At 48.0% G+C, this 25,196-nt stretch overlaps 2 protein-coding genes across 7 annotated transcripts in view; one reads left to right on the top strand and one right to left on the bottom strand.

The window, feature by feature from the left end:
• Positions 1-11,623, top strand: part of DENND2A (DENN domain containing 2A) — a 67,328-nt gene extending 55,705 nt beyond the window's left edge. For all 4 annotated transcript variants that reach the window (XM_083401397.1, XM_083401399.1, XM_083401398.1 and 1 more), the window contains exons 15-20: positions 4,062-4,239; positions 5,480-5,521; positions 7,349-7,466; positions 8,538-8,777; positions 9,878-9,964; positions 10,895-11,623. In XM_083401397.1, the coding sequence (XP_083257523.1) occupies positions 4,062-4,239; positions 5,480-5,521; positions 7,349-7,466; positions 8,538-8,777; positions 9,878-9,964; positions 10,895-10,926 (697 nt within the window). In that variant the 3' untranslated portion in view covers positions 10,927-11,623. The remainder of the gene's footprint in view (positions 1-4,061; positions 4,240-5,479; positions 5,522-7,348; positions 7,467-8,537; positions 8,778-9,877; positions 9,965-10,894) is intronic.
• A 6,713-nt stretch (positions 11,624-18,336) lies between these two features.
• The window catches only part of LOC310658929 (uncharacterized protein), a 29,319-nt gene continuing 22,459 nt past the window's right edge, over positions 18,337-25,196 (bottom strand). For all 3 annotated transcript variants that reach the window (XM_083401474.1, XM_083401473.1, XM_083401475.1), the window contains 5 exons: positions 24,901-25,015; positions 23,683-23,820; positions 22,524-22,690; positions 19,578-19,669; positions 18,337-18,994 (listed from right to left, as the gene is read on the bottom strand). In XM_083401474.1, the coding sequence (XP_083257600.1) occupies positions 18,799-18,994; positions 19,578-19,669; positions 22,524-22,690; positions 23,683-23,820; positions 24,901-25,015 (708 nt within the window). In that variant the 3' untranslated portion in view covers positions 18,337-18,798. The remainder of the gene's footprint in view (positions 18,995-19,577; positions 19,670-22,523; positions 22,691-23,682; positions 23,821-24,900; positions 25,016-25,196) is intronic.

The following is a 25,196-nucleotide window of genomic DNA, read 5'->3' as shown; positions in this document are numbered from 1 at the left end:
TCCCTCATGGTGCTTAACTCAAGCCAGCTGTGAGTGGTTTCCTGGCCATATGATTCCTTCAGGCTGCACGGTCTCCCTCCCTCTCTCCCATTCAAGATTTGGCTCATAAAACCCAATGACGTGATGTGCATGGCTTAGTAACATACCAGCCCTCCCCCAGATGCTGGAAGGAGTTTGCAGTCCTACATAGCTGATGAGTTACCAGTGGCCTTTACCTGCCTCTGGGGGTGGTGTGTTCTGCTTGGCTTTTGTTTTCGTGTGAAAACAGCGTTGCTTGATTCTACTTAATGCTGCAGAAGTGAAGGCTCCGTGGCAGAATCTTCCTTGAAAATCTGCATCTGCCAGCGAGGCATTTATAGTCGCATCCGTTTCTCGTTATTGGAAAGCAACATCGTCCTTCGCCCAAATTCCACGCATGCACACACACACATGCATTTGCATCATTTTATTTCCCCTCCATTTCCCAATCGTTTGTTAGGAGCCGCCGGTAGGTGTGTGATCAGATATGGGTATCCTGAATCATCTCCCTCTTGCTAGGAAGGCAAGAAGCGTGAGAGAGCCTGAAAGTGGGGGGGGGGGGGAGGTGCAGTCCAAAGGGAAAGCGCACACATGTGGGCACATGCCCACACCAGCCCACATGGCTGAGTTTCGGCTAAGCCATGGGGAGACTGGTCACACATCTCCCGCAGTCTTGCCTAGTCAGGTGGCTGTCAGTTCTTCAGAGGCCTCTTTCAAAACATTGGGCAAAATAGCACTCTGAAAAGGATGTCTGGTGTCATTATGTAGAACAGGGGTGTCAAACTCAAATTCATCGGGGGCCGCACCAGCAGTTTGGTCACCCTCAAAGGGCCGGTTGTATCTGTAGGACTATGTGTCCGCCGCCGCTGCTCGGCTTCCTCAGGCCAAGCTTCCCCTGGTGCGTGGTATTTGCTTTTGTGCTCTCTTTATTTATTTTTTGCAGCAGCGACCTTGCTCAGCCAGCACCCGTCGCGCGTGGGTTGCTTGGAGGGGGGCTCGCACAGAGCAACCCGCTTTCCGAGCCAACCCTCCTCCAGCCCACCTTAACAAGGGCCTAGGCTTGCTAACTTTGCGGCTAGACCTCGGTGTTTGTACACACTGCAGAAAATGTGCAGGACTTTAAAGGTGCAGCGACCCTCCCGCATCCAGCCTGCCTTTCTGGGAGGAGAGGAGGAGGAGGAGGAGGAGGAGGAGGCGGCGGCGGGTGAGTCACCTGTGCAGGAGGGAAGAGCGAGCGATGGCCCAGGATCAGGCCTCTCCGATCAGGGCCAAAGGTGAACCGAGGGAGGAAGAGAGAGAAGGATCCCTAGCCTCGTGCGCAGCGGCGGCTCTTACGCGCGCGGACCCCGCGATGGCGCAGCCGGTGTCGTGTGCTTTGCTCCATCCAAGCGGGCAAAGCGAGGGCAGAGAGCCGGGAAGCGATCCGCATTTCCCAGAAACAAGCGCCGCAATGGGTACTGCGAGCCAGACAGGCCTTGACAGCGGAGGGCGGGCTCGATTCGGGGCTTGGCGAGGAGGAGAGAGAGAAATCCGAAAGGGCACCACGCGGCTGGGTTGGGTTGCAAATCAAGCGCGTGAAAGGGTTGCCTTTTCCAGAGCCGGACAGGCGCGGAAGGAGCGTTCCTGCCTTTGTCATTGATAAAAGGGCTTGCGGGGGAAGGGGGCGGCCCTTACGGACACCAGGAATTGCTGGCTACACGGGCCACATGACGAGGTCTGGCGGGCCGGATTTGGCCCGCGGGCCTTGTGTTTGACACCCGTGATGTAGAACTTTGTCTGGGTGTGGGGAGATGAGTCTGGCCTGCTGGGCTTAAAAGGGCCCCCACCCCTGGCTTAGAGAACCACATTTTACCTACATTTGAGCTTCAGACCTCCAGGCCTGTGGCTCCTCACCCCTGTTCTAGCTCATAGGACCACAGTGACATCTTTTCTTCCAGACTTGGGCTTCCCAAATGCCTGGGCATTCCAAGCCAATGAATGAAACAGCAAGCTCCTCCATGTTTGTTGCTCTCTAAGGCAGCCTTTCTCGACCTTGTGTTGCTACATGTTGTTGGGACTACGACTCCCATCATTCCTAGCCAGCATGGCCAGTGCCTTAGGAATTATTGGGAGCTGTAGTTCAAGAACACCTGGGGACCCAAGGTTGAGAAAGGCTGATCTAAGGGATGGGGGACCTGTGGTCATCCAGAATTTTGTTGGACTCCAGTTGGCCTGGCCAGCACAGCCAATGACCAGGGATGATGGGAGTTGTAGTCCAATAATATCTGGAGGGCCGCAAGTCCCCCAAGCCTGTTTTATGCCACGACTGCTGTAATGCCTGTGCTGATCCTGCTTTTCCATGTGAACTAGCGATTATCACTTGATGGGAGTGGCAGAGTCCTCATGTAGGTGCAGGTAATGGACCGATTGAATTATCAGGTCCCTCACTCATGAACACATGGGTGGCGCTGTGGGTTAAACCACAGAGCCTAGGACTTGCCGATCAGAAGGTTGGCGGTTCGAATCCGCGCAACAGGGTGAGCTCCCGTTGCTCGGTCCCTGCTCCTGCCAACCTAGCAGTTTGAAAGCACGTCAAAGTGCAAGTAGATAAATAGGTACCGCTCCAGCGGGAAAGTAAATGGCGTTTCCGTGCACTGCTCTGGTTCACCAGAAGCGGCTTAGTCATGCTGGCCACATGACCCGGAAGTTGTACGCCAGCCCCCTCGGCCAATAAAGCAAGATGAGCACCGCAACCCCAGAGTCAGCCACGACTGGACCTAATGGTCAAGGGTCCCTTTACCTTTACACTCATTAAGGCATGAGGGTAGCTGAGAAGAGCCTGCTGTCTGATTATGCCCTGAGCCGTATGTCTGCTCCTTAGTTTCCTCTCTCTTTTTATTCCTTTCTGGTGCCGTCTTCCCATGCAGAGATGACCTCAGCAGAGGTATATGCTTGGCTTTTCTAGCAGATTGCTTAGCTAGCAGGAAAAAAAGAGGAATTCTGGGACTGTTCCACGCCTCCCCATATTTAAGAGGCCACAGTGTGAAAAGAGAGACTCTCCATTAATCCCCTGACTCCAGGAGTCCATGCGCTGGCTGTGTCTGTATGGAGAGAAGCATGTGCAAGAACTATGCGAGCCCCACAACACGTTTTGGAGAGAGAGCTCCAGGCTAAACTGTGGCCACTCAAAGTGAAGGAAGCAGCTCACATTATATCTTTGACAGGGTTGGGGACATGTGGCAAACTGTACTGCAGATGCAATCTGCACAATCTAAAGAGAAGCAGTCTCTTGAGTTCAAAAGAAACCATGCAAGGTAAATTTACACACACAAAAATATCGGTTTACCAAAAATATTCTTGCAAATTTGTATGCCTCCTGAAGTAAGGGAGAGAAGACCTGTAGGTGATGGAGGAGGAATCATCAGATCTAAAAACTTGGGTGGAGGTGGTAGGGGGGAGAAGAATGACCTCAACAACGCTCCTATGTACCTGCCTGACCTTGAACTACTAAATGCTCACTTTGAACATTTAGTAGATGGTTGGCCTCCATCTGTCTCTGGAGACAGTGTAGGAGTGCACCTTTAGGGGTGAGGTCAAACTGTTGGAAGGTTTCAGCGCCAGCTGGGGCTGTAGAGACTGATGCAGGAGCGACATGTTTTGTTGCAGCTGGGGCAGAGGAAGGAGTTCCATTGTGCTGTTGCAGATGTACCATGGCGTTTCTTCTCTCTCTGCTCCTCCCAGCAGTCATTCCTCCTGTGGTCACTGCTGTGGATACACAACCTGACTGACTGTCTCTAGGCACTTCGATCATCTGCAGGGGATAGATTCCAGTTTGTCTCTTTGCAGTTGTGAGGACTATTAATTTGATTTCTCCTTTTAACCTTAGGTTCTTGGGAAGCCTGGCATGGTCCCAGGATAAAACCTGGCCAGGTGTCAATGTGTGCAGCCAGCTGTCTCCCCCCCCCCCCCGGCCTTCTCTGTTACCACCTATTAATTTATGTCTCTTATCTCAAAGAGGCCCTGAGAGTTTCAGACTGACCCTTGCATCTGTTTCCTCCTCCTAGCACCTTGTCGAAATGCTGCCATGCCATGGTGGCCCTTCTCTACCCCTTCACGTGGCAGCACACCTACATCCCTGTGCTTCCCCCTTCGATGATTGACATCGTGTGCTCGCCAACCCCCTTTCTGATCGGCCTGCTCTCCAGTTCGCTGTCCCGCCTCAAGGAGCTGCCCGTGGAAGAGGTGAGGCCAGAGTATAGGAAAGGGAGGGTGGCAGAATGGATATTGTTTGATACAAGAGTGCTGGGTTCAACAGAGCACCGTCCTCACAGGACACAGGTTTTGGGAGTGTGAGGACGAAAGGCTTTGGGGCCAGGGTTTATTCATGGCAGATCCTGCTAGGCTGGAGAAAGGGCCAACTGGCTGCGATGTGAAACACTTGCTGGCATCTTTCCTCAGCAGTTGCTTATTAACAGCACATGGCGTTGAGAGTGCCCCTGTGGTTTCTGTTTTAACCATGGTACGTCCGCTTGGAAAATGATGCGGGGCAGGTGGGCTTAGGGATGATATGATATCTAGAATTCATTATCTCTAACTTAGATGTAGAGAGCATCTGAGCTGGAGATTGGGTGTGTGGGACAGAAGAGAAGAGGCCCTATTCTCCTTCACCATCCCCATGGCTTTTGGTGATGGCAAATGCAAGGACTGGATGGAGCAGCCCCCAGCAGCCAGTGGGAAGAGACTGGGGTGGGGCACTTCAGCCACAGTACTGGGTTCAAGCCCCACATGGGCAGGGCGATAACACTAATCTATTCAAAGGCAGCCCTACAAATGAGAAGAGTTGCCAGAATAAGACCAGGAAATCTACAAACCCAGTAACACTTGAATCTATTTTGGCTTAATTGTCTCATCCTTAGCATTTGGGGTTGTGTTTTTTTTACCTCCAAGTACCAAAATATCTTTGTTTTAAAGTCCAAGGGGTTCTCCTCCAGGCTGTAAGTTGCTGGTACCATACTTGCATTGAATATCTCTCTTTTTTTAAAGTGCTAGATAAGAGCATTCTCCTATCTCTGATTCCCCACCCAATTATTGCTTCTTCCCTGTTGTGTGGAATAACTTGTGTGGTTTCTCAGTCAGGGAAAGGAGGGGAAAGTGTGTGTAAGAGACTCAAGAGGAACAGCTTCCCTATGTTTAAAGTTGTCATTCTGTGGTTTGTGGTAAAAGTCATAAAAACCACCCTGGGATTGGGCTGGTTTTCATATCTCTTTGAGGCCTGGTGGAATTGGGGTAGGGCAAGGCCTTTGGGAGCCTTTCTGGGCCGAAGAGAAGAGTAAAAACGCTTCAGATAAATAAGGCAGGGCCTTTCTCCCCCCCCCCCTCAAAAAAGCTGTATACAAGGCCACCATTTTCCCAAGGATGTTGATGACCATTCCCAGTAATGTTCTTCTCCCCTTTTTCTTTCTGTGTATTTCTGTCCAAGCAGGTCCTTGTGGTTGACCTTGTGAATAACCGGTTTCTCAGGCAGGTAAGAACAACTTGCTTCCAGTCATGTCCATTTAATCTCTGGTGTGGGGAACCTAGATGTTGCTAAACTACATCTCCCATCAGCCGTAGCAAGCATGGTCATTGGCCTGAGTGCAACTTCTGGCGAGCCAAATGTTCCCCACACTGGTTCTATCTGTGGGAGAGAGGAACAGGAAAGAATAAGAACAAGGAAGTCTGCTCTGTTTCGTTGCTGGATGCTCAGCAGCGCATTTCAGCCATAACTCACCGGATTTCTGGCACTGAGACAGGCGCCATTGGCATTATAAGAGAACAAGGGACCAGTAGCACCAGAAAAGTAGCACTGAAGAGAGTGATGGTAAATGGAGCCTGAAGACAAATGGTCATTGAGAGAGTTGGAAATCATTTGCAAGAGGCTCTGATTTCCATGGTGTTTATGCATATGTTTCTTCACGTCTTCCTCCGTCCTCTAGTCAAAGGGTTCTGCAGGTTGTTGAAACTTCTGACCCTATTAACCAGGGGTCAAAGGAGGGTAAGTGGATACATCATAAGCAGGAAAAAAAATGCACGAATGATTCTCTCCCTGCCCCGGTTTTCACAAATAAGTGTATGTCCGCAGAGGTGACATTCTCTCAAGTTCTGCTTCAGTATTAGTACAAAAGTGAAGATACAGGAAAGGTGACTGCGATGAGGGAATGCTGTGGATGAGTAGAACTCCAACTCTCTGCAAAACCGAAAGGAGATGGTGGTTGTGTCAGTAGGCATCCCACCTTGGATTCAGGCAAAGCACACTTTTGCTTCCTAAGTCCAATGCTTTGGGACGTCCATGCCTACATCATTCTTTAGGGGCAGTATGTACCTCAGAGGTGCAGTGCACGCTTTGTACCTATGAGGTCTCTGTTTCAAAGACACACAGCAGCAAGATCTGCTCAGCATGCAGACCATGAGCTATAGTTAACGCAGTGAGTGCAAGAGCAGTCTCTTGCAAGGCCCAACATCTGCACCTTTTGGTGCCACTTTCTGTTGTCTCCCTGTGTGCCAGCAGACTTCTCCTCCTTCCAGTATCTGTGGCTGCCAGGTGTGTACATTATGACCATCGCAAAAGGGCCATCTCAGTCGTTGCTCCATGTCAAGACTGTACTGTGTGCTAGTTCTCTGCTTGGCTTTGGCAGACTTGACGGCACCATTGCAAAGTTTCCGCTACAGCTCTCTGAAGCAGCTGCCACACCACCACCTTCCAGTGTGCAATGACCATTTGCAAGGGTTTAAAAGTGGATCCTTTAGATGGGTCTAGCCTTTAACCCTCCAGGTGCTGGTGTGCTACCTTGACTATGGGCCATGCTGTCTTGGGAGTTGAGGTCTAATAACATCTGGAGGGTCACCGGCTGGCCAAGCTTGCTTTTAGAGTGTTTATCTAGAGTGTGGAACGCAGGTGGCACTGTGGGTTAAACCACAGAGCCTCTTGGGCTTGCCGATCAGAAGGTCGGCGGTTCAAATCCCCGCAACGGGGTGAGCTCCTGTTGCTCGGTTCCAGCTCCTGCCCACCTAGCAGTTTGAAAGCACAAAGTGCAAGTAGATAAATAGGTACCGCTGAGGCGGGAAGGTAAACTGCGTTTCCATGCGCTGCTCTGGTTTTGCCAGAAGCGGCTTAGTCATGCTGGCCACATGACCCGGAAAAACTGTCTGCAGACAAACTCTGGCTCCCTTGGCCAGTAGAGCGAGATGAGCGCTGCAACCCCAGAGTCATCCGCGACTGGACCTAACGGTCAGGGGTCCCTTTACCTTTTATCCCAGAGTGTGCAGTTTGGTCTCACCCTGTGCCTAAGAACATGCCCTCTCTCTTTTTAAGATGGAAGATGAGGACTCTATTTTACCTCGGAAGTTGCAAGCAGCGCTCGAACACATCCTGGAGCAAAGGAACGAGCTGGCAAGTGACAAGGAAGAGGGCGCTCCCAACGGCAAGCAAGGTAAGGTTTAAAGCCTCTCACCTTTTTATTTTTCGCCAGGGAAAATCACTCTGAGCTTCTATAAACCTCTACCGTGTCATTCCCTTCCAAAAATTAAAAAGGCAAAAAAAAATTAGCCTTTCCTCGGAGCGAAGGTGCTTCAGCACGTGGGTTGCCCTTTCCCAACTCTCAGTATCCTCCTTTTTTTAAAAAAAATAGCTTTTATTTAAGATTTTCTTGTGTTACAAAACAAACAAATAAACAAGGCATCTCCATTTTTGATTCATAGTCATTTTCACAGTTTGTTTACATACTGTATGAGACATTATCATCATTGACATCATGCAGCTGGGGGTAAAGAGAGAGGAGAGAGATGGTAGGGTAGCCTTCCTTTGTTCTATATTCTGTGTAGTGTTTGTGTAGTGTATGGTGTCAGCATCACTTGGGTAGGTTGTACATTTAATTATTTCTATTGTCATTGTGAGAGATTGGGCAGTTCAGAGCCTGGTATCCTTTTTTTATATGAGATGACTGGAATATACCAAATATTCCATGATGTCCACTTCATAGCCCCTCTGCATGGGGCTTCCACAAGGATGGGCTTAACCATGTGGCTGAACCTGCGTATGAAACCTTCCTTATGTCAAGTCAGAACATTTGTTCACCTGGCTCGGTGTTGGGGAAGATGCACAGCTCTGGGAGAGTACCTGCCCTAGGTTCAATCCCCAGCAACTCTAGGTAGGGCTGGGAGAGACCCTGTCCGGAATCCCAAAGAGCTGCTGCCAGTTGGAGTGGACAGTACTAATCTAGATGGAACAATGGTCTGACTCTAAATCTAGCAGCTTCTGAGTTTCTGTGTCCACAACACTGACTGCAACTTTGCAGGGTTCCAGGCTGAAGCCTTTCTCAAACCTTCCTGGAGATGCCAGGAATTGAACTCGGGTCTTCCTGTGTGCATAGCAGGTGTTCTGCTACAGAGCTACGGTCCTTCCATCCCAAATCTACACCCCGGCGAGTTCTAAGGACGGGACTGGAAGAGAGCAGGTTACGGCCAGGTCTCCTGCTAACCAATGTTTTCCCTCCCCCATCCAGAGTCCAGCCCCTTGAACGAAGTGGTGTCGGAAGCGTTCGTCCGCTTCTTTGTGGAGATTGTGGGGCACTACTCCCTCTTCCTGACTCCCTCCGAGAGGGAAGAGAGGACCCTGCAGCGGGAGGCCTTCCGGAAGTCGGTCTCTTCCAAGAGCCTCCGGCGTTTCTTGGAGGTCTTCATGGAGACGCAAATGTTTGGAGGCTTCATTCAGGAGCGAGAGTTGCGGAAACAGGGTGCTAAAGGTGAGAGAGCAGGAGGACGGTGAAAGGGGCGTGCGATTAATTAAGCGTGTTTTTCATCAGGGTTTTTTTTTCTGCTTTGGCCCTTTCATCACATAAGAGCTGTTCAGGTAGCATCTGTGGGAATGCCGAGGATAGTGTAAAGGTAAAGGACAGTTAAGTCCAGTTGCGGACGACTCTGGGGTTGTGGCGCTCATCTCGCTTTACTGGCCAAGGGAGCCAACATTTATCCGCAGACAGTTTTTCCAGGTCATGTGGCCAGCATGACTAAGCCGCTTCTGGCTTAACCAGAGCAGTGCACGGAAATGCCGTTTACCTTCCCGCTGGAGTGGTACCTATTTATCTACTTGCACTTTGACGTGCTTTCGAACTGCTAGGTTGGCAGGAGCTGGGACTGAACAATGGGAGCTCACCCTGTCACAGGGATTCAAACCGGAGAGGATATCTTGATTAAATATTATCCTTCCTCACTCACGCTAGTTAGCTAGTAGCAGTGCTATGTGCACATCCCTTGCACATAGCAGAAAGCTAGTTGATAGATTCGTTAGAACCATTTGAGTTAAGCAATCCAGTCTGGCTTGTCCAGATTGGATTGTTCTCGGTAAATCCCCTTTTGTTCCCTTTTTAAAGCAACAATGACACAGCAGTCTTCTTTTAGAAAGTAATGATAAGGTTTACTTACATTCAGTTCACAGTATGATCCTGAAGGCAGGCTTTACCTTCTAGTTACAGAGAAAAGTGTGGGTTCATCCTCTTGTGAGGGATGAGCCCATGTGCTGCTGGCTGAGAGCAAGCACACAGCAAAAGAGCAGTAGCAAAAGAGAGTGAGATAGAGAAGAGTAAGATGGCTGCATGACTGGCCCCTTTATAGGGTCTGCCAGGGTCACGCCCATCTACCTGGTCACATACAGGGGGAGGATGCTCCAGACCAGGTGTGACAGGAAGTCCTCCTGACTGGAGCAACATTCTCCTGTGTGTCCACTCTGGGCAAACAGGAAATGTTGTATTCGACTGCTTTTGTGATGTTACATCCCACAGCACCTGCAACTGGAACTCACCAGGTTTTTCTTCCTTTCTGCATTCTGTTTTCCACCCCTTTGTAGGTTTGTTTGAGGTACGTGCCCAAGAGTACCTAGAAACCCTTCCCAGTGGAGAGCAGAGTGGAGTCAATAAATTCCTGAAAGGGTTAGGTAAGAGATCCTGGCTGCTGCTTTGTATTACAGTGTGCTTTTATATCCCATCGCATGTCCTAAAGTCAAACCACAATGCATGTGGGTTTATTTGCAATATAAGCACCATCACTGCTGTATTTATGTTATGCACAGTAATAAAAGAAATAGGGCAGGTCCTTGCCCCAAGGACACTGCATTCTAAATGTAATTTCTGATGGGTGAGACCAGGTTCACTGTGGAGGGGAGTGATAACGGGATAAACGTGAGGAAATGCGTTTTGGGGATGTTTTAACTGGGGATGAGGGATTACAGGTATTCGTAGATGTAAATCAGGGATGGCTGTCCTTCCAGTTTGAAGGCTATGGCCTCTTTTATAGTTCTGTAGAAGAGGGAGCTGCTGCTTCTCATAGGGCAGTGTTGCAAGGGCTTGAAAAGGGTCTCTTCCCGTGCCTGGCAAAATTGCCTCGTTTTGCAGGTATAAAGGAACAGTTTATGGAATGGAGAGCTTCTTGTGTCAGGTATTGCTTCCATTGCTGGGAATATTGGGCTTTTAAAGCAAAATCCCCAGCTGCTGGGGAAACGCAGTTAACTTGTAAGCAAAGCACGCTGCTACTTTTCGTATGTTTTACCATCTGCGTTGTGGCTCCATAAATGTCATCAGCCGTCTTTGGATGGGATTTATGTCATTGCTGTGTTGTGTAAACTTTGCAACGTGCCATTTTGCAAACTTTATGGTGTGTATAGTGAGGAGCCTAGGCATTGTACTTGTTTATAAATACTAGGCCGTGTAGAATGCAGGTGGGAATATGTGGTGAGGTTGTGCACTGCTTGGTTTTTATCTGTTTTCTGGAGACGGGGGACTTTAATCCAATCCCATTGTGCCAAAATCACATGGTTTCTATATCTTTCTTTCTTTGTTTTTGCCTCCCACCCATCAATCCCTTCCAGGTAGCAGAATGAAATTTCTCCACAAGAAATGAGACCTTAGAGTGCCACTGTTGCAGGGAGAAGTGATTTCTTTCACAGTTCAGCAGACAGAAAATGGACCAATTTTTCCCCCATTCCCATTTCGCCTGCTCCCAAGGAGGGGAAAGCCCAACCCAGGAAGCAGGGTGTCCGGGAGTTGTGCTTAGATGAAGAGCTGGCCTCTGGCCTCCTAGAATGGCGCTAAGGGGGACACAGACGAAGAGGCTGCTGGGAGGGGACTCTCAGCTTCTACCAAGAACATGCACTGGACAAAGCATTCTCGAGACTCTCTCCATTGGCGCTTTGCAGATTTCACGGTGGTTTGGGGTTTGTTTTTTTCCCTATTTCTTAGCTATTAAACATTTTGAAATGTTGTTTTTTTATTTATATTGAGGTTAAGAAGAGTATTAGCCAATGACACTTGCCCCGGGCTCCTCTCTCAAATGGCAGCAAGGAGGTTGCTGGATGGAATCTGCATTAACCTGGACTCTGAGATACTGACGGGGACCACATGATGAAAAGGGGGCGAAGCAGGAGGCAGTTAGAGGGAAGGTGAGGCAGGGGAACCACTGAAGCTGCTGCGAATTTGATACCCACTCCAGCAACCACTATGGGATGGAAGATTTGCCGTCCCTCCTAGTGGGCATCCTTTCTCGGAGTAAGCTAAGAGGCTGATGCGATGTAATTAAAAGTGAGCGATGTTAAAGAAAACGTGTCCAGTCGTTCTTACCATTCACAAGTAAGTGTTTTGTGGGTTCGACCTGACTTTGTTCTTTTCCTCTTCCGTTTCTCTCCGCTCCAAACAGCTTTGCGTGAAAGGGGGAGCCTCCAAGTGTCCTTTTCATGGTGCGTTCAGGACTCTTTGAGCTTGTGATGGTACTTGGGGTTGTTTTACGCAATCCTGCTTTCAGTTCAGTCTGCCCCTGCAAACGTTTCAGGACAGAGCTTGTTATTGTTATTATTTATTAAATATGTAGACCGCCCTTTCTTTGCAGATCTCAGGGCAGTTCCACAGATCTCATGTTCCATAGCTGCCTGCTGAAATGCAACTCTTCATATCGCAAATGTTCTGCAGTTTTCTTTGTCTGGCAAAAGTGGCCCCTCCAGGTGGCAATAATGTGGGAAAAGGGGGGGAAGCATAATAAGTGGAGTGATGTGTAGACTGTTCAGTATAAAACCATTAATGCACTATGATTGCATCAGTGGCAATGTTCTGCAACATCCATATATAAAAACAACAACAGCCCGGGCTGGTCCAAAGAGATAAGGTTGGGAACTGTTATCAGAATAATATTGATGTTGTTGTTATGGGGTCTTAGGCCCCCTGGTGGCCAAAAAAGTGAAAATCAGTTGCTTTCTCATGTGGATCTTGCAACACAGGCTTGCACCTCACTTGGTTTCTCTAAGCTTGCCTATGCTTAGTGCAGAGCTTTCCAAACTGTGTGTCATGACACATTAGTGTGTCAGCTGCAGTGTGTAAGTGTGTCACGCGAATGCTCCCTGTGCTCCTCCCGGGAGTGGGGGGCTGGAAAGGGGTTAGTTTAACCTCCATTTTGCTAGTAAAACCGAATTACCATGTCGCGAAATGTTGCTTTCTAAAAAGTGTGACACCCATATGAAAAGTTTGGAAAGCTCTGGCTTAGTGACTGCTGAGTGTGTAAAGCCACTCTGCTGAAAAGTACTGCATTTGTGGTGGCACAAAAATTGCATCGATGATTTGAAACCTGTGGTGATTTGTTCATGCACTCACCAAGCGATGAACCTTTTCCATTATGTCTTCTACTTTTATGGACAGGCCCCTCCAGTTACTCTGTTGGGTGGAAGATGTCCTACTGAAAGCTCATCAGTAGGCCAGAACCTTATGTCACACCTGTGCTTAACAATGGGGATGGGGGAGTACTGGCCGTGGAAATAGTAAAGGTACCCTGGGAGGGAATTCAAACAATGGGGGGGGGGGGACACACACCTGTAGCTCAGTTCCTTTGCCCACAGAGGGCCTCGGGTTCAATTCCTGGCATCTCCAGGTAGGGCTGGGAATATCTCCTACATGGAGAGCTGCTGCCAATCAATGTAGACCATATGAAGCTAGATGGACCAATGGTCCAACTTTATATAAAGCAGCTTCCTACAACAGTAAATTTGGTACCTAAAATCTCACTCAAGGTGCTTGAGGAGCCACCTCTGCTGTTTTGTGTTGGCAGAGGTTTTGTCAAAAATTCACCGAAAGGCTCCATTTTCGTTAGCTTCCATGTTTCTCACACAAATAAGATCTGGCAGAGGTTTGCTTTGTGACGTCTCCCCCCAGAGCACGTCTCGACTTTGTATCAAAAGGAAGCTCCTATTTTATCCTCCGGCTCACGGCGGATTCAAAACGAAAGTTTGTTCCCCCCCCCCCAGCCCTTCTGTCTGTTGTCAGTGCTGAGAATGAAAGTTGGCCGTAGGAACACTGGGAGTTTGCCTTCTGCCAGCTCAGACTACTTGCCCATCTAGCCCTGTATTGTTTACTGTGACTGGCAGAAGCTCTCCATCATCTCAGCCAGCAAAAGGTCTCTCCTATTACCTGCTACTTAATCCTTTCAAGTGGATATACCAGGGAATGACTCTGGGACCTGCTGCATTCAGGTGACTCTTATCAGTGAGCGATGGTCACTGACACTGTGTCAGTAGGGAAACCTGTATGTTTTGCAAGCCGTTTGTCTTCTCGGGGTCCATTCCCCAGGATTTTTTAAAGCTTGCATAGGTCCATGCAGACCTTGTGCCTTTTCCTTTTACACCTGGGCTCTGGGACAGAGGCCAGTGCTGACTTGCATGTTGTAGCCTAAACTTAGGACCCTGCACCCTGTTGCCAAAGTTTGAACATATCAAGGTTTTCTGCCTAGCTGCAAGATCACAACTGGTGCCCTTGTGCCAGAGTAGACCTGGACCCTGAGACAAGTTGCAGCAGCAGCAGCCATAGTTCTTAGGTTTCTCCAGGAAATGAGAAGACAGAAAAGCGAAATCAAAACAGTCAAAATAAACTGAAAGTCCTTCTTTATTAAGAGATAGTATCAGTTTAGATAATGTGAGCAAACGTAACTGGCAATGTTTGAACAGAATGCCACTTAAAATCAGATTTTTTTTAATTCTCTCTCTCTCCCTCCCCCAAATTGTACAGCTTTAGAAGCATGAACACCTGTTGGGGTTTGTTGGCAGCTCCTTTTTTAAAAGTCTGACAGGAACTTGGTGTCTTTTATCTGTTCTGGATATTCTGGAAGAAACCACCTGTGGGAGAGAGCAGACAGACAAATCATCAGGGGAACTCTCCTTGATGAGACGCCAACCTCAATATCTTCCTACAAGCAGACATCGATTATCTGAGGTATCCATTAAATAAAATAACCATTTATCAATGTACTACTACCTTTAATTTTTTTTAAAAAAGCACACACAGATGAGCCGAAAGGTTAGACCTGTGTTATCAAAGAACACAGAGGAAGTTTTGTAAGTGAGGCATCTGAATGCATTCAGAAGGAAATCACAACTGGCTTAATACTTGAATCTTGGCGGTGGAGATATTAAGTGCAATGACAGATCCAAAGTTTGCCTCCTTAACATTCAGGTTACATCTACATAGTAGGTAGTCAGCACAATCCGTTTTGTAGCTGAGTGTGACTTGAATGGAGTAAGCTGCAAGGATTCTACTGCCCTACGTTCCAATACCTGTCCCCCGTGCTACCTTTCAGTATGGCTCAGTAATGCTACCTTGTCATTTCCCATTTCATTCATTTCTAGTACAAGGGGGCCCAATGCCAGACCTTGTAGCAACAATGTCAATGCTGCGGTTTAAAAGGTTTGTGTGGCATGGAGGGAGGTGTGCAGATTGTGGGTGTATACACCCTAAATCTGTTGTTTCCTTATTTTGTGGCTGCAGTGCCTCCTGCTGGCTAACAGTGGATGATGCCACATGGTGTCCTTGTTTCAAAAACATCATTTGAGAACCGCATCTCTTCCTGTGACTGATAAGCTAGTCTCTAGACTCATATCATCACAGGTAGGCTCAGATGATGAAATGCTCCTCTGTATATTTAAAACATCTGTACCCTCTGCATATAAAGGTAAAGGGACCCCTGACCATTAGGTCCAGTCGTGACCGACTCTGGGGTTGCGGCGCTCATCTCGCTTTATTGGCTGAGGGAGCCGGCGTACAGCTTCCGGGTCATGTGGCCAGCATGACTAAGCCGCTTCTGGCGAACCAGAGCAGTGCATGGAAACGCCGTTTACCTTCCCGCCGGAGCGGTACCTATTTATCTACTTGCACTTTGACATGCTTTCGAACTGCTAGGTTGACAGGAGCAGGGACCGAGCGATGGGAGCTCACCCCGTCATGGGGATTCGAACCTCCAACCTTCCAATCGGCAAGCCCTAGGCTCTGTGCTTTAACCCACAGCGCCACCTGCGTCCCCTCCGCATATAGAAAGCAACATTTTAAGGAGGAGAATGCTTGGCTAGAACCCTTCCCCCTGCTATTTAGCTTTCTATTTTATTTTTGCAGGGAGGATTCAAAATACATGACACACTTCCCTTGTACACAGAAACACTGAAAGTGGTGCAGCCCCGGATACAGAATTAGCTCCACAATAAGAGCTTGACCTTTTATTGGGAACTTTCACACAAAGGAGATTTATTTCAGTATGTCCAACAGAAGCCAGCCCCTCCCTTTCACCTGTGTCTTAGGCTTTCTGCTGTGTTTTACGTATTACCTGTTTCACGGGAAACTGCTTTCAGGTCGCACTTCCCTCTTGGCAGTTTGCAGGTATAGAGGCCCAGGCAGCCATCGCAGTCTGAGGGTTTTCGGCAGGCCTTTGACTGAATCCCAGGACAGGAATACTGAGAAGGAAAGAGAATCCCTTTAGGCACAAGTGCTAAAGGCATTAAGAAGAGCTTGGCCTGCTGCATCCAGCACTATCTTCTCACATTGCAGCAGCACACTGCCTGCCTGTGATTCCCAGAAATTTAGACACAGACTGTCTTTGATCCTGGAGATGTCTGTCTGTCTGTTTAAAAGTCTTTATGAACCACTTAATGGTTCAAAAGCCTCTGGGTGGCGCAGAATGCAAAAACCAACAATATATTTATTCATTTATTATCTGCATATAGAAGGCCTCAAGTTCAGTCCCTGGCATCTCAAGATAGAACTGGAAACCACTTCCTGTCAGACGGACCCAGTGATTTGGTTCAAGGCTGCTTTCTCTGTACCTCTAAGGCAGGGTTGGAGAACGTGTGGCTCTCTAGCTCTTGTTGGACTACAATGCCTACCATCCCTGACCATCCACAATGCTTGCTTGTCCTAATGGGAGTCGTAGTTCAGCAATATCTGGAGGGCCCTAGCCCCCACTGCCATAAGGAGGGCTTTTACTCACCGTATCCGTGTTAAATTTCCCATGTCCTTTCAAGTAGTTCTGAAGTCCTGGGCTCATACTTCTCGGAGGGGACAGCTGGGGAACCTGCTTCTTGCTGCTGGCCTTCTGTTTGACATGTCCCGGTTGGGGTTTGCTTGCCGCTCTGCTGTGGGCTCTGCCACCTGCTCCAGCTCCTGCCTCCATCTTCCGCAACCTGGCAGAAGGCAGCCTTTGGGCTTCCGCCTCCCTGTCTCCTTCACGGGGCACGTGGAGAGGTTTCTTGGCCCCTCCAGCCCCTGCTGGGTCCACCAGCCCTTTCCCAGCCCATTTCCCACGGACTTGAGCCAGGGTGCAAAACTGAACGGAAAGCACCGCAAAGGTAGCCACTGCGGAAACCCTCATCCTCTCTTCCCGCCTGGGTTTTCTCTCCCGGCTCTCTGGGCAAAGGGCTGCTGTTGCCTTGGAGCTTGCCTGAGAGATTAAAACCGGCCACACATGCATGTGGGTGATGTCTCTGTGTGAAGAGTGGGAGCCCTTTTATGCATCTGGATTTCCAGCTTAACCCCCACCCCCTTTCCCCCCCTTTTTGTGATACTGAAATTCTAGCTCGCGCCTCCTGCTTGGAAAATCCTCCCTCCCTCTTTCCTTTACGCCCCCACCCCTCAGCAGCAACACCCAACTCCTTTGTAAAACGCAAGCATGTCCTTCCCGCTCAATGCCACCTTTCCCCATTGTGGTCATGGAACAATTTGATTTTTATTATTTTAGCTAAGCAGGTGCTGCAAGGTACTGAGTGAGCTGTGCTGGTTAAAAAAAAAAAAAAAAAAAGCTTTCCTAGGCTGGGCAAAAGTGTGTCACCTGTGTGCACAGATTAAAGCTGTCTGTGGACAAACTCCAGTTCCCTCGGCCTGAAAGTGAGATGAGCACCGCAACCCCATAGTCGCCTTTGACTGGACTTAACCGTCCAGGGGTCCTTTACCTTTACTTTACAGATTAAAGGTACTTTCTTGCACTCAATGCCTTATTTTAGATGTATTGATCAGACCTGTTTGTCACCCCTCCTTGGCATTTAACAACTCATTTTGTTCTGCTGGATAGGAATGTTGGCTGTGAAGCATCTTCAGATCACAGGTACTACCCTAAACCGAGCTCTGATCTAAGCTTGGTGGCAGAAGTTTCAGCCCCCCTGAAGGAGGCTGGCCTGGAGTTTTAGCCTACCACTGTGCCTGGTGCAGTACCTTGGAGAGGAAAACCACAACGGCCTTTTTGTGGGACGTTTCCTTTGAGCCATCTTGTGTGCTGCTGAACAAATCCTCCCCCACCTGCAAGCATTGGAGCAGAGACGCTACATGCCTATTGCTCTCTTGAGTCACCACCGTGACATGTAACTTGGGGCAATGCCCACACTAGGGTCCCTTTTGCCACACTGCTGTTCCCAGCAGCCTCTGTGACACCACAAGAGCGCCTAGTCCAGGAATGCAATATGGTTGGCACACCCCACCTTTGAGAAAATTGGTTCAAACCATCACTTGCAGAAAACAGCCTAAGGCAAGGGTGGCCAATGTGGTACGTTCCAAATGTTGTGGACTGCATCCCCCACCATCCTTGACTGATGGTCCCATTGCCTAGGGTGGATGGGAGTCATAGGTCAAAGCAAGTTGCTGCATATCTATGATAAAGTACAGAGTTGGAGGGCAACCCGTTAGGCTGCCACACTGGGTACCGCACCATAGGGGTCTCCACACCAATGTTGTAGAATGGAGCATGAGAGATGGGGGGATTTTAGCGTCACACAGGGTGCTGCTGAAATTTGGGAGCCCAAAGTCGACCACCGCTTAATGAGTTAAAACACATTTGAGCCCACCTCCCACATACATAAATCAGAGTCACGTAACAGGATAGAGGTAGCAGTGTCTCGACTGTGTAACCAGGCTAAATGCCGCCTTTTGGCTTGAATGTAAAATTTAAATCAAAGTAAAATTAAAATCATTGCATTCAGTTTCAAAATTAGCTTCTTGCATCTTCTACTACTAACATTGCACCATCTGTTAAAAAAAAGTTTTTTTATTTCCAATAATTCTTCATAGGGGGCAGGTTGCATAATTCAACTTTTCTTGGTGCAGGGTTTCCATTTTTTAAACTTTTAGGTCATAGGCCTAGCCAGTTCTTTTTTTTTTTTCTGGGGGTACACAGCGGTACACAAACCCCTAAACATTTTGGGAATCTTTGTAGTTTTGTCCACTTTATTTTTCCCAATTTGAACTATAAAATGGTGATTTTCTTGAGTCGAAATGAGAGTAAACATTTTTTTAGAAAAAAAGCACTGGGCCTAGCAATAAAGAATGGTGAAGAGGTAAAGGGAAGATGGAGAGACCCAGCCAGCCTCCCTTCCTCTTCTCCTGATGCAATCAGGGAGCCCACCTGATTCAGTTCAAAAGCAGGCCCAGGTAGGAGAGAGAGATGTTGGTGCATCTGCCCATTTCAGGTGCAGAAGGGGCTGCCCGACTCTTAAGTCAACTTCCAGCGCTTTGCCACAGGCCACTGCTGAGCCTTGAGCCTTGCCACATTCACGCTGGTGGCACTGATGTCTGGTGAAACTGGCTCATAAGAACGGAGGGAGAAGCTGGCGGACAAGAGGCCCATCCGGACACAGTCATCCATGTCTTCTCCAGCAAGCAGCCCAGCGAGGATTCCAGCCATTAAGCTGAAGAGAGAAGAGGCCAACTCAGCTTACCGAAGGAAAAAGACTAAGTTCTTCAGCAACTGAATTTCACCGTTTATGGTGGTTTTATTTTGGTGTTCTCATCCTGCACCCCAGTATAAACCCCTTGTCCCTCTCCCAGAGCCACATTTCCCTGGCATCAGAGGATGACTGTGGTGCTGGCACCACCATGAGTAGTTGATGGAGAACCTTTTGAGATGTCAAGGTCTTGAAGGCTCCCATTTCAGCAAAGCCCGGCTGCCCCACTAAGAGGCTCCAGGTGCTTTTTACAATTGCGGCGTCTGGAGGCACGTGGAGCAAAGATGTCAATGTCTTGTTGAGACTTAATTGCCTCCATTTCTCTCTCTTTCATATAAAGGCTCAGGAAAATGACAGCTCACAATAAACCTTCCCGTTTCTCTCACCACCTCCGGATAAATATTTGGACTAGCGATTCCTTAGCAATGCCGCGTACATGCTGGCACTGTTATGTTGTCACAGCAACCAGGGGGGCAGGGGCCAAGGAGAGGAAGGTGGAGGAGCCTGATGCTGTGGCAGGAACCTCTCTGGGCAGCTGGCAACATACCTGTCACCTGCTCCAGAGACATTGACTATCTCCTCCGTGGGGACAGGGATCGCTGGGTAGTGAACAGCACACAGCTCATCTGCAGCAGTGGCCTGCAAGGTGAGATAGGAGAGAGAATGGGGGAGACACCCTGAACCTGGAGAACTGTAAGACGAATTCCAGCTCCTTTTATACACTGTCAGGTGAATGCTAGAGGTAGAAAAGACCCTAGAGGTGGGGAGCCAGAAACCCAACTGAACTACGCATGGAGTTGGCACGAGAAGGGAACTTCTCATTCATTTCAGGAGAAGCCAGTGTGGTGAAGAGGTTAGCGTGTGGGACCAGGACATGGGAGTCCAGGGTTCAAATCTCCATCTGGGTCATGAAGCTCACTGGCTGGCCTTGGGCCATTCACAGTTGCTCAGCCAATGCAACCTCATAGGGTTTTGATCATAGCTGTCAACCTTCCCTTTTTTTGCAGGAAATTCCCTTATTCCAGTGCCATTTCCCGCTGCTATCCCGGATTGTTAGATATCCTATAGACTGTCCCCGGGACAGGTGAGGCTGCTGATCCCTTATTTTCAAATCTGAAAGTTGACAGCTATGGTTTTCATGGTAAAATGGAGATGAGAACTAAGTTCAGTTGTACCTGGGTTTTCGAACAGCTTAGTTCTCGAAGTTTTGGCTCCTGAACGCCGCAAACCCGGAAGTGACTGTTCCGGTTTGTGAACTTTTTGGAAGCCAAATGTCCAATTGGGCTTCCACGGCTTCCGATTGGCTGCAGGAAGCTCCTGCAGACAATCAGAAGCCACGCTTTGGTTTCGAAACATTTTGGAAGTCGAAAGGATTTCCGGAACGGATTCCGTTCAGCTTCCAAGGTACAAATGTAGACTTCCTAGAGCTATTTGAAATAAAGATGAGATAGAAATGTAACAGTAGTAGAGCAGGTAATAAGCTCTGCTCGATAAAGGGTTGTGTCATACTAGTAAGCAGTTATTACCCCAAGGATCAGGTCAGGAGTACCTCCACAAGTGAAGCTAATTTCTATTTTAGGCATGATAACCCAAAAAAAATTCATTCTCAAATGCCATACTTGCAAATGGACATCCAGAAATCTATTCGCAAATATGTGCTAAGTTCCACCCCCACCCCCCACATTTCGATGGGTACCACACAAAAACAAAAGTTCTCCAGGGGTTTACAAGTCAACAATTAAAACCATAAAACAAAGATGAAATCTTGTCCAGAATAAAATCATCAACTTGACAGCAGAGTCAGTACAACAGTTCTAAAAAGTATTGAAATACAGTGGTGCCTGGCAAGACGAAATTAATCCGTTCCGCGAGTCTCTTCGTCTAGCGGTTTTTTCGTCTTGCGAAGCAACCCTATTAGCGGATTAGCGCTATTAGCGGTTTAGCGGCTATTAGCGGCTATTAAAGGCTTAAGGGATTAGCGGATTAGCTGCTAAAAGGCTATTAGCAGCTTAGCGCCTTAGAAAAAGGGGGTGGGGAGCGGAAAAAAACCCCCGCAGGAACTCGCAAGACATTTTCATCTTGCGAAGCAAGCCCGTAGAGAAATTCGTCCTGCGAAGCACCTCTGAAAACGGAAAACCCTTTCATCTAGCGGGTTTTCCGTCTTGCGAGGCATTCGTCTTGTGGGGCACCACTGTAATAAGATTGAAAAGTTCCCTTCACCAAATAGCTGAACAGTGGGATTTCTGGATTTGTTTGTTTTTTAAGGGGTATACACATGTACTCTGCTTCATGAATGCTTTGTTGGACTGAAACTGGCCCATAACAGCAATATTGACTACTCTGAAAATCTCAGGTTATCAATTTCTTTTGAAACAAGTTACTGGTCCTCATGTTCGCAAAGGTTGAGTCCTGCCAGATCAGGCCAGTGGTCCTTCTAGTCCAGAATCCTGTTCTCACGGCAACCAGGCAAGATGCCTGTGGGAAGCCTGACAGCAGGAGCCAAGTACAGCAGCGCTCTTTCCAACTTGTGACTCCCAGCAGCTGGTCTTCAGAGGCATACTCTGACCAGCAGTGGAGGCACAGCATTGCGGTGGGTTGGTATGGTAGCCGGTGATAGCCTTTGTCTTACTCTCCCTTAAAGCCATCCAAGTTGGTGACCATCATTGCCTTGTCTGGAAGCAAACTCCATAGTTTTAACCATGCACTGTGTGAAGAAGTCCATTCTTTTATCTGTCCTGAATTTCCCCACGTTCAGCTTCATGGGACGTCCGTGAGTTCTAGTGTTATGAAAGACAGATAAAGAACTTCCCTTTGCCTACACAATCTACTGAAAACTCAACAACCAAAGTGAGGATGGGACATCATTTTTGATAGCTTCCATTTTTCTGCAATATTTGAATTCTGTCTCCCAGGGTCAAATTTCTGCCTATAATGACATTATCCCTAGATAGATAGATAGAATTCTTATTAAATTTTCTGTGTTACAGTTTAGAATACTCATTTAATCATCCTTAAAATACCAATGACTTCCCTCCTTCTCTTGCCATGGTTCATTTTGCCAATCATAAATCCCTACATATTTTACATATACTAAATCATTCAGTACTCCATTATTACATCGCCTCAAAACTTATTTACACTGCTGAATTTATCTTAATGCTGCCAACGCTTTCAAGTGTACACAATTTCCCCCATATATTCAATAAACATTTCCCAAACTTCTCTAAACGTATGTTCTTCTTGTTCTTATTCTATATGTTAAATCCACAAGCTGCACATCAGCTTAAGTTGCCAAAATATCCCTAGATTTTTAATGCTTAACTGTCAAGATTTCCTCCCAAGGAACTCTGGGAAATGGTACTTGATGTAGAATTTTGCGTCAGACATCCCTTTTCTTTATACTTCCCTGCCTGCCAAGCACCTTTTACCTCTAGCTCACGCCTCCTGCCGTCACTGTTTTTATCCCTTCACGTTTGCTGCCTTGTGCTCCTACCTTGTTGAAAGTTCCCGGGCGAAGAGAGAGCTTCCCATTCATGTTCCGGCTGCAAACCAGGACGCCATGTTGGCCAAGTGTCACAACTACGCAGCGCAACTCTCCCAGTAAGGGCCGGGCCAGGGTCAGAGCGGTTTTGACAGCTTCTTCCAATGTAGATGGCATATCTTTAAGAGTGGAGGGAAATTAGTCACAGAGCATCAATGCCACCCATAGGGTTGGGACCCCTAGAGTCATCCAGTCCAACCCCCTGCAATGCAGGAATCCTGCCCACAGCTATCCCTGGCTGGGCTCGAATCACCAACCTCCTGGTTAACAGCCAGATGCACTGAGCCATCGTGTCACAGAGTTTTGCTGTAAACCGCTTTGATATATTTTACGAAATGGCGGCAAACAAGTATTTTTATACATAAAATTGTTGTCATTGTCTTGTCATTCTGTGCTACAAGTGGGGAACCTTTTTCCTAAATAGGGTCCTGGTAGGAAAAGTCAGCTGGTGGTGGTGGACAGAGGAAGATCCAGTGACGGATGTGTTTGCAAGGCTGCATGGTTCTACATCAATAATGGAGAACCTGTAGCCCTCCAGGTGTTAAAGGTAAAGGGACCCCTGACCATGAGGTCCAGTCGTGACCGATTCTGGGGTTGCGGTGCTCATCTTGCTTTACTGGCCGAGGGAGCCAGCATACAGCTTCCGGGTCATGTGCCCAGCATGACTAAGCCGCTTCTGGCGAACCAGAGCAGCGCACGGAAATGCCGTTTACCTTCCCGCCAGAGCGGTACCTATTTATCTACTTGCACTTTGACGTGCTTTCGAACTGCTAGGTTGGCAGGAGCAGGGACCGGGCAATGGGAACTCACCCCGTTGCGGGGATTTGAACCGCCGACCTTCTGATCGGCAAATCCTAGGCTCTGTGGTTTAATCCACAGTTCTAATGGACTACAATTCCCATCATCCCCAGCCAGCATAGCCAATGATCAGGGCTGATGGCAGGTGTGGCCTGGAGCACACAGGTTCTCAACCTGGGACAAACAATACTAAGATAGTTTGGCCACAGTCTGACTCAGTATATAAAGCAAATGCAGTATATTCCTAGCTTTGATGGTGTGTGGGGACACACACACAAAAGATTCCTGGCCTCCACTCTCAAAAGTGCCTCACCTGCTGAAACAGGATGTCCCAGGGTCCAGTTGATTGCTCTTAGTTCCCGTAGATTGGGAGATATGCAGGCCAGCGCTCTCCAGCTTTCTGAAAGGAATGGCTTAGAAGCCTTGTCCACATCTGTCGGCTCATAACACACTTCAGAAGAGCATCAAATGGGGTTAGTCGATCTGACCCAACAAATGTGAATCATATATATTCAATGATGCATCTGTCTAGTTTACAAACATTGTCTTTCTATTAAAATGTCCAGGGCAGTACCAATGCTATAAATCTGGTTGGTTGCTGAGAAAAGCACCAGGACACACACACAAAACCAGCTTGGACATAGAGCTTTAAAGTCCAGACCTGTGCCTAGAAACACAGCACAAAAGGAAGCCCTGATGAGCCCACCACTGACATTCAAAGATGTCACTATTCAAATACAATGGTTCATATTCACTTGTGATTTCATCACATTGCATTCTTAAAATGTTGATTTACTGTACATGAGCTAAATGCAAAGGAAAAATATATATCATTGTCATCAAGATTCTATTTATATGCCACCCTCTCTCAGAACACAGGGCTTTGAGCGTAATAGTTTTCCTGTGGTTTGTAAATAAGCCGCAAAATAAACCAGAGTGAGATGATGCCGGGAACATTCCCTTACTAGGAGAAGGTGGAAAGGGACGTAGCTCAGTGATAGAGCAGCTGCTTTGCATGCAGAAGGTCCCAGGTAATTGTTGGAATTCCTGCTCCATGATTGCAGTCATGGGATTTTTGTCTATCACATGATGGTGTATGTTTTGACTCCACAGAGTGGGAAGTTACGGAGACAGGATGTTTCTGTTACTGTGTTCCGTGAAGAGGGACTATTGTCCTTTGTTCTTTTTCTCTTTGCTGTCTGATGCTAGAGAGAGAGGGAGCCATGTTGCAGTGCTCCGTGTGTGTTTATATGTAAATAAACGACTGACCAGGAGGGAAAGAACATGCCAGTTGGGCATGTGTCTCTGCCAGGGTCCTACTCGAGTGTAGGCCGAGCTCCTGACAGTAATATCCACAGTGTTGCCACACAGGGCTGAGAGAGGCCCCTGCTTGAAACTTAAGAGACACTGCCAGTTAGTGTGGACAATACTGAGGTAGATAGAAAAAAGGTCAGACTCTCTATAAGGCCACTTCCTATGCTCTGTTAACACAATGCATTTTAGCCTGTGCTTTGTGAGTGTCCCTTCTTACCTGCTAGGTGATGTTCCCTGGCAATCTGACAGACATACTGAATAGTGGACACGGGCACATTCCCATCAATGCACACAAGTGGGGCCGAGCAGAGAGTCTCCTTGAACGTGGACACCTGGAGGAAATTGCATGAGAGACAGAGACAATATTGGCAATTGGAAATCCATGTTTATTCCAGGAATGAGATGTTCCTCTTTTCCTAAAGTAAAAGAAGGAAATTCTGTGGTTGGGCATATTCCGCTTGGCCAGGGTCTTCTGGTTGCTCCCAGTGACATCACTTTGCTGCAGATCCACCG

Source organism: Podarcis tiliguerta, assembly GCF_965153285.1.
Source record: "Podarcis tiliguerta genome assembly, chromosome: 10".
NCBI classification, from domain to species: Eukaryota; Metazoa; Chordata; class Lepidosauria; order Squamata; family Lacertidae; genus Podarcis; species Podarcis tiliguerta.
The sequence above is the reverse complement of the archived record's forward strand: the minus strand, read 5'-3'. Positions and strand labels throughout refer to the sequence as shown.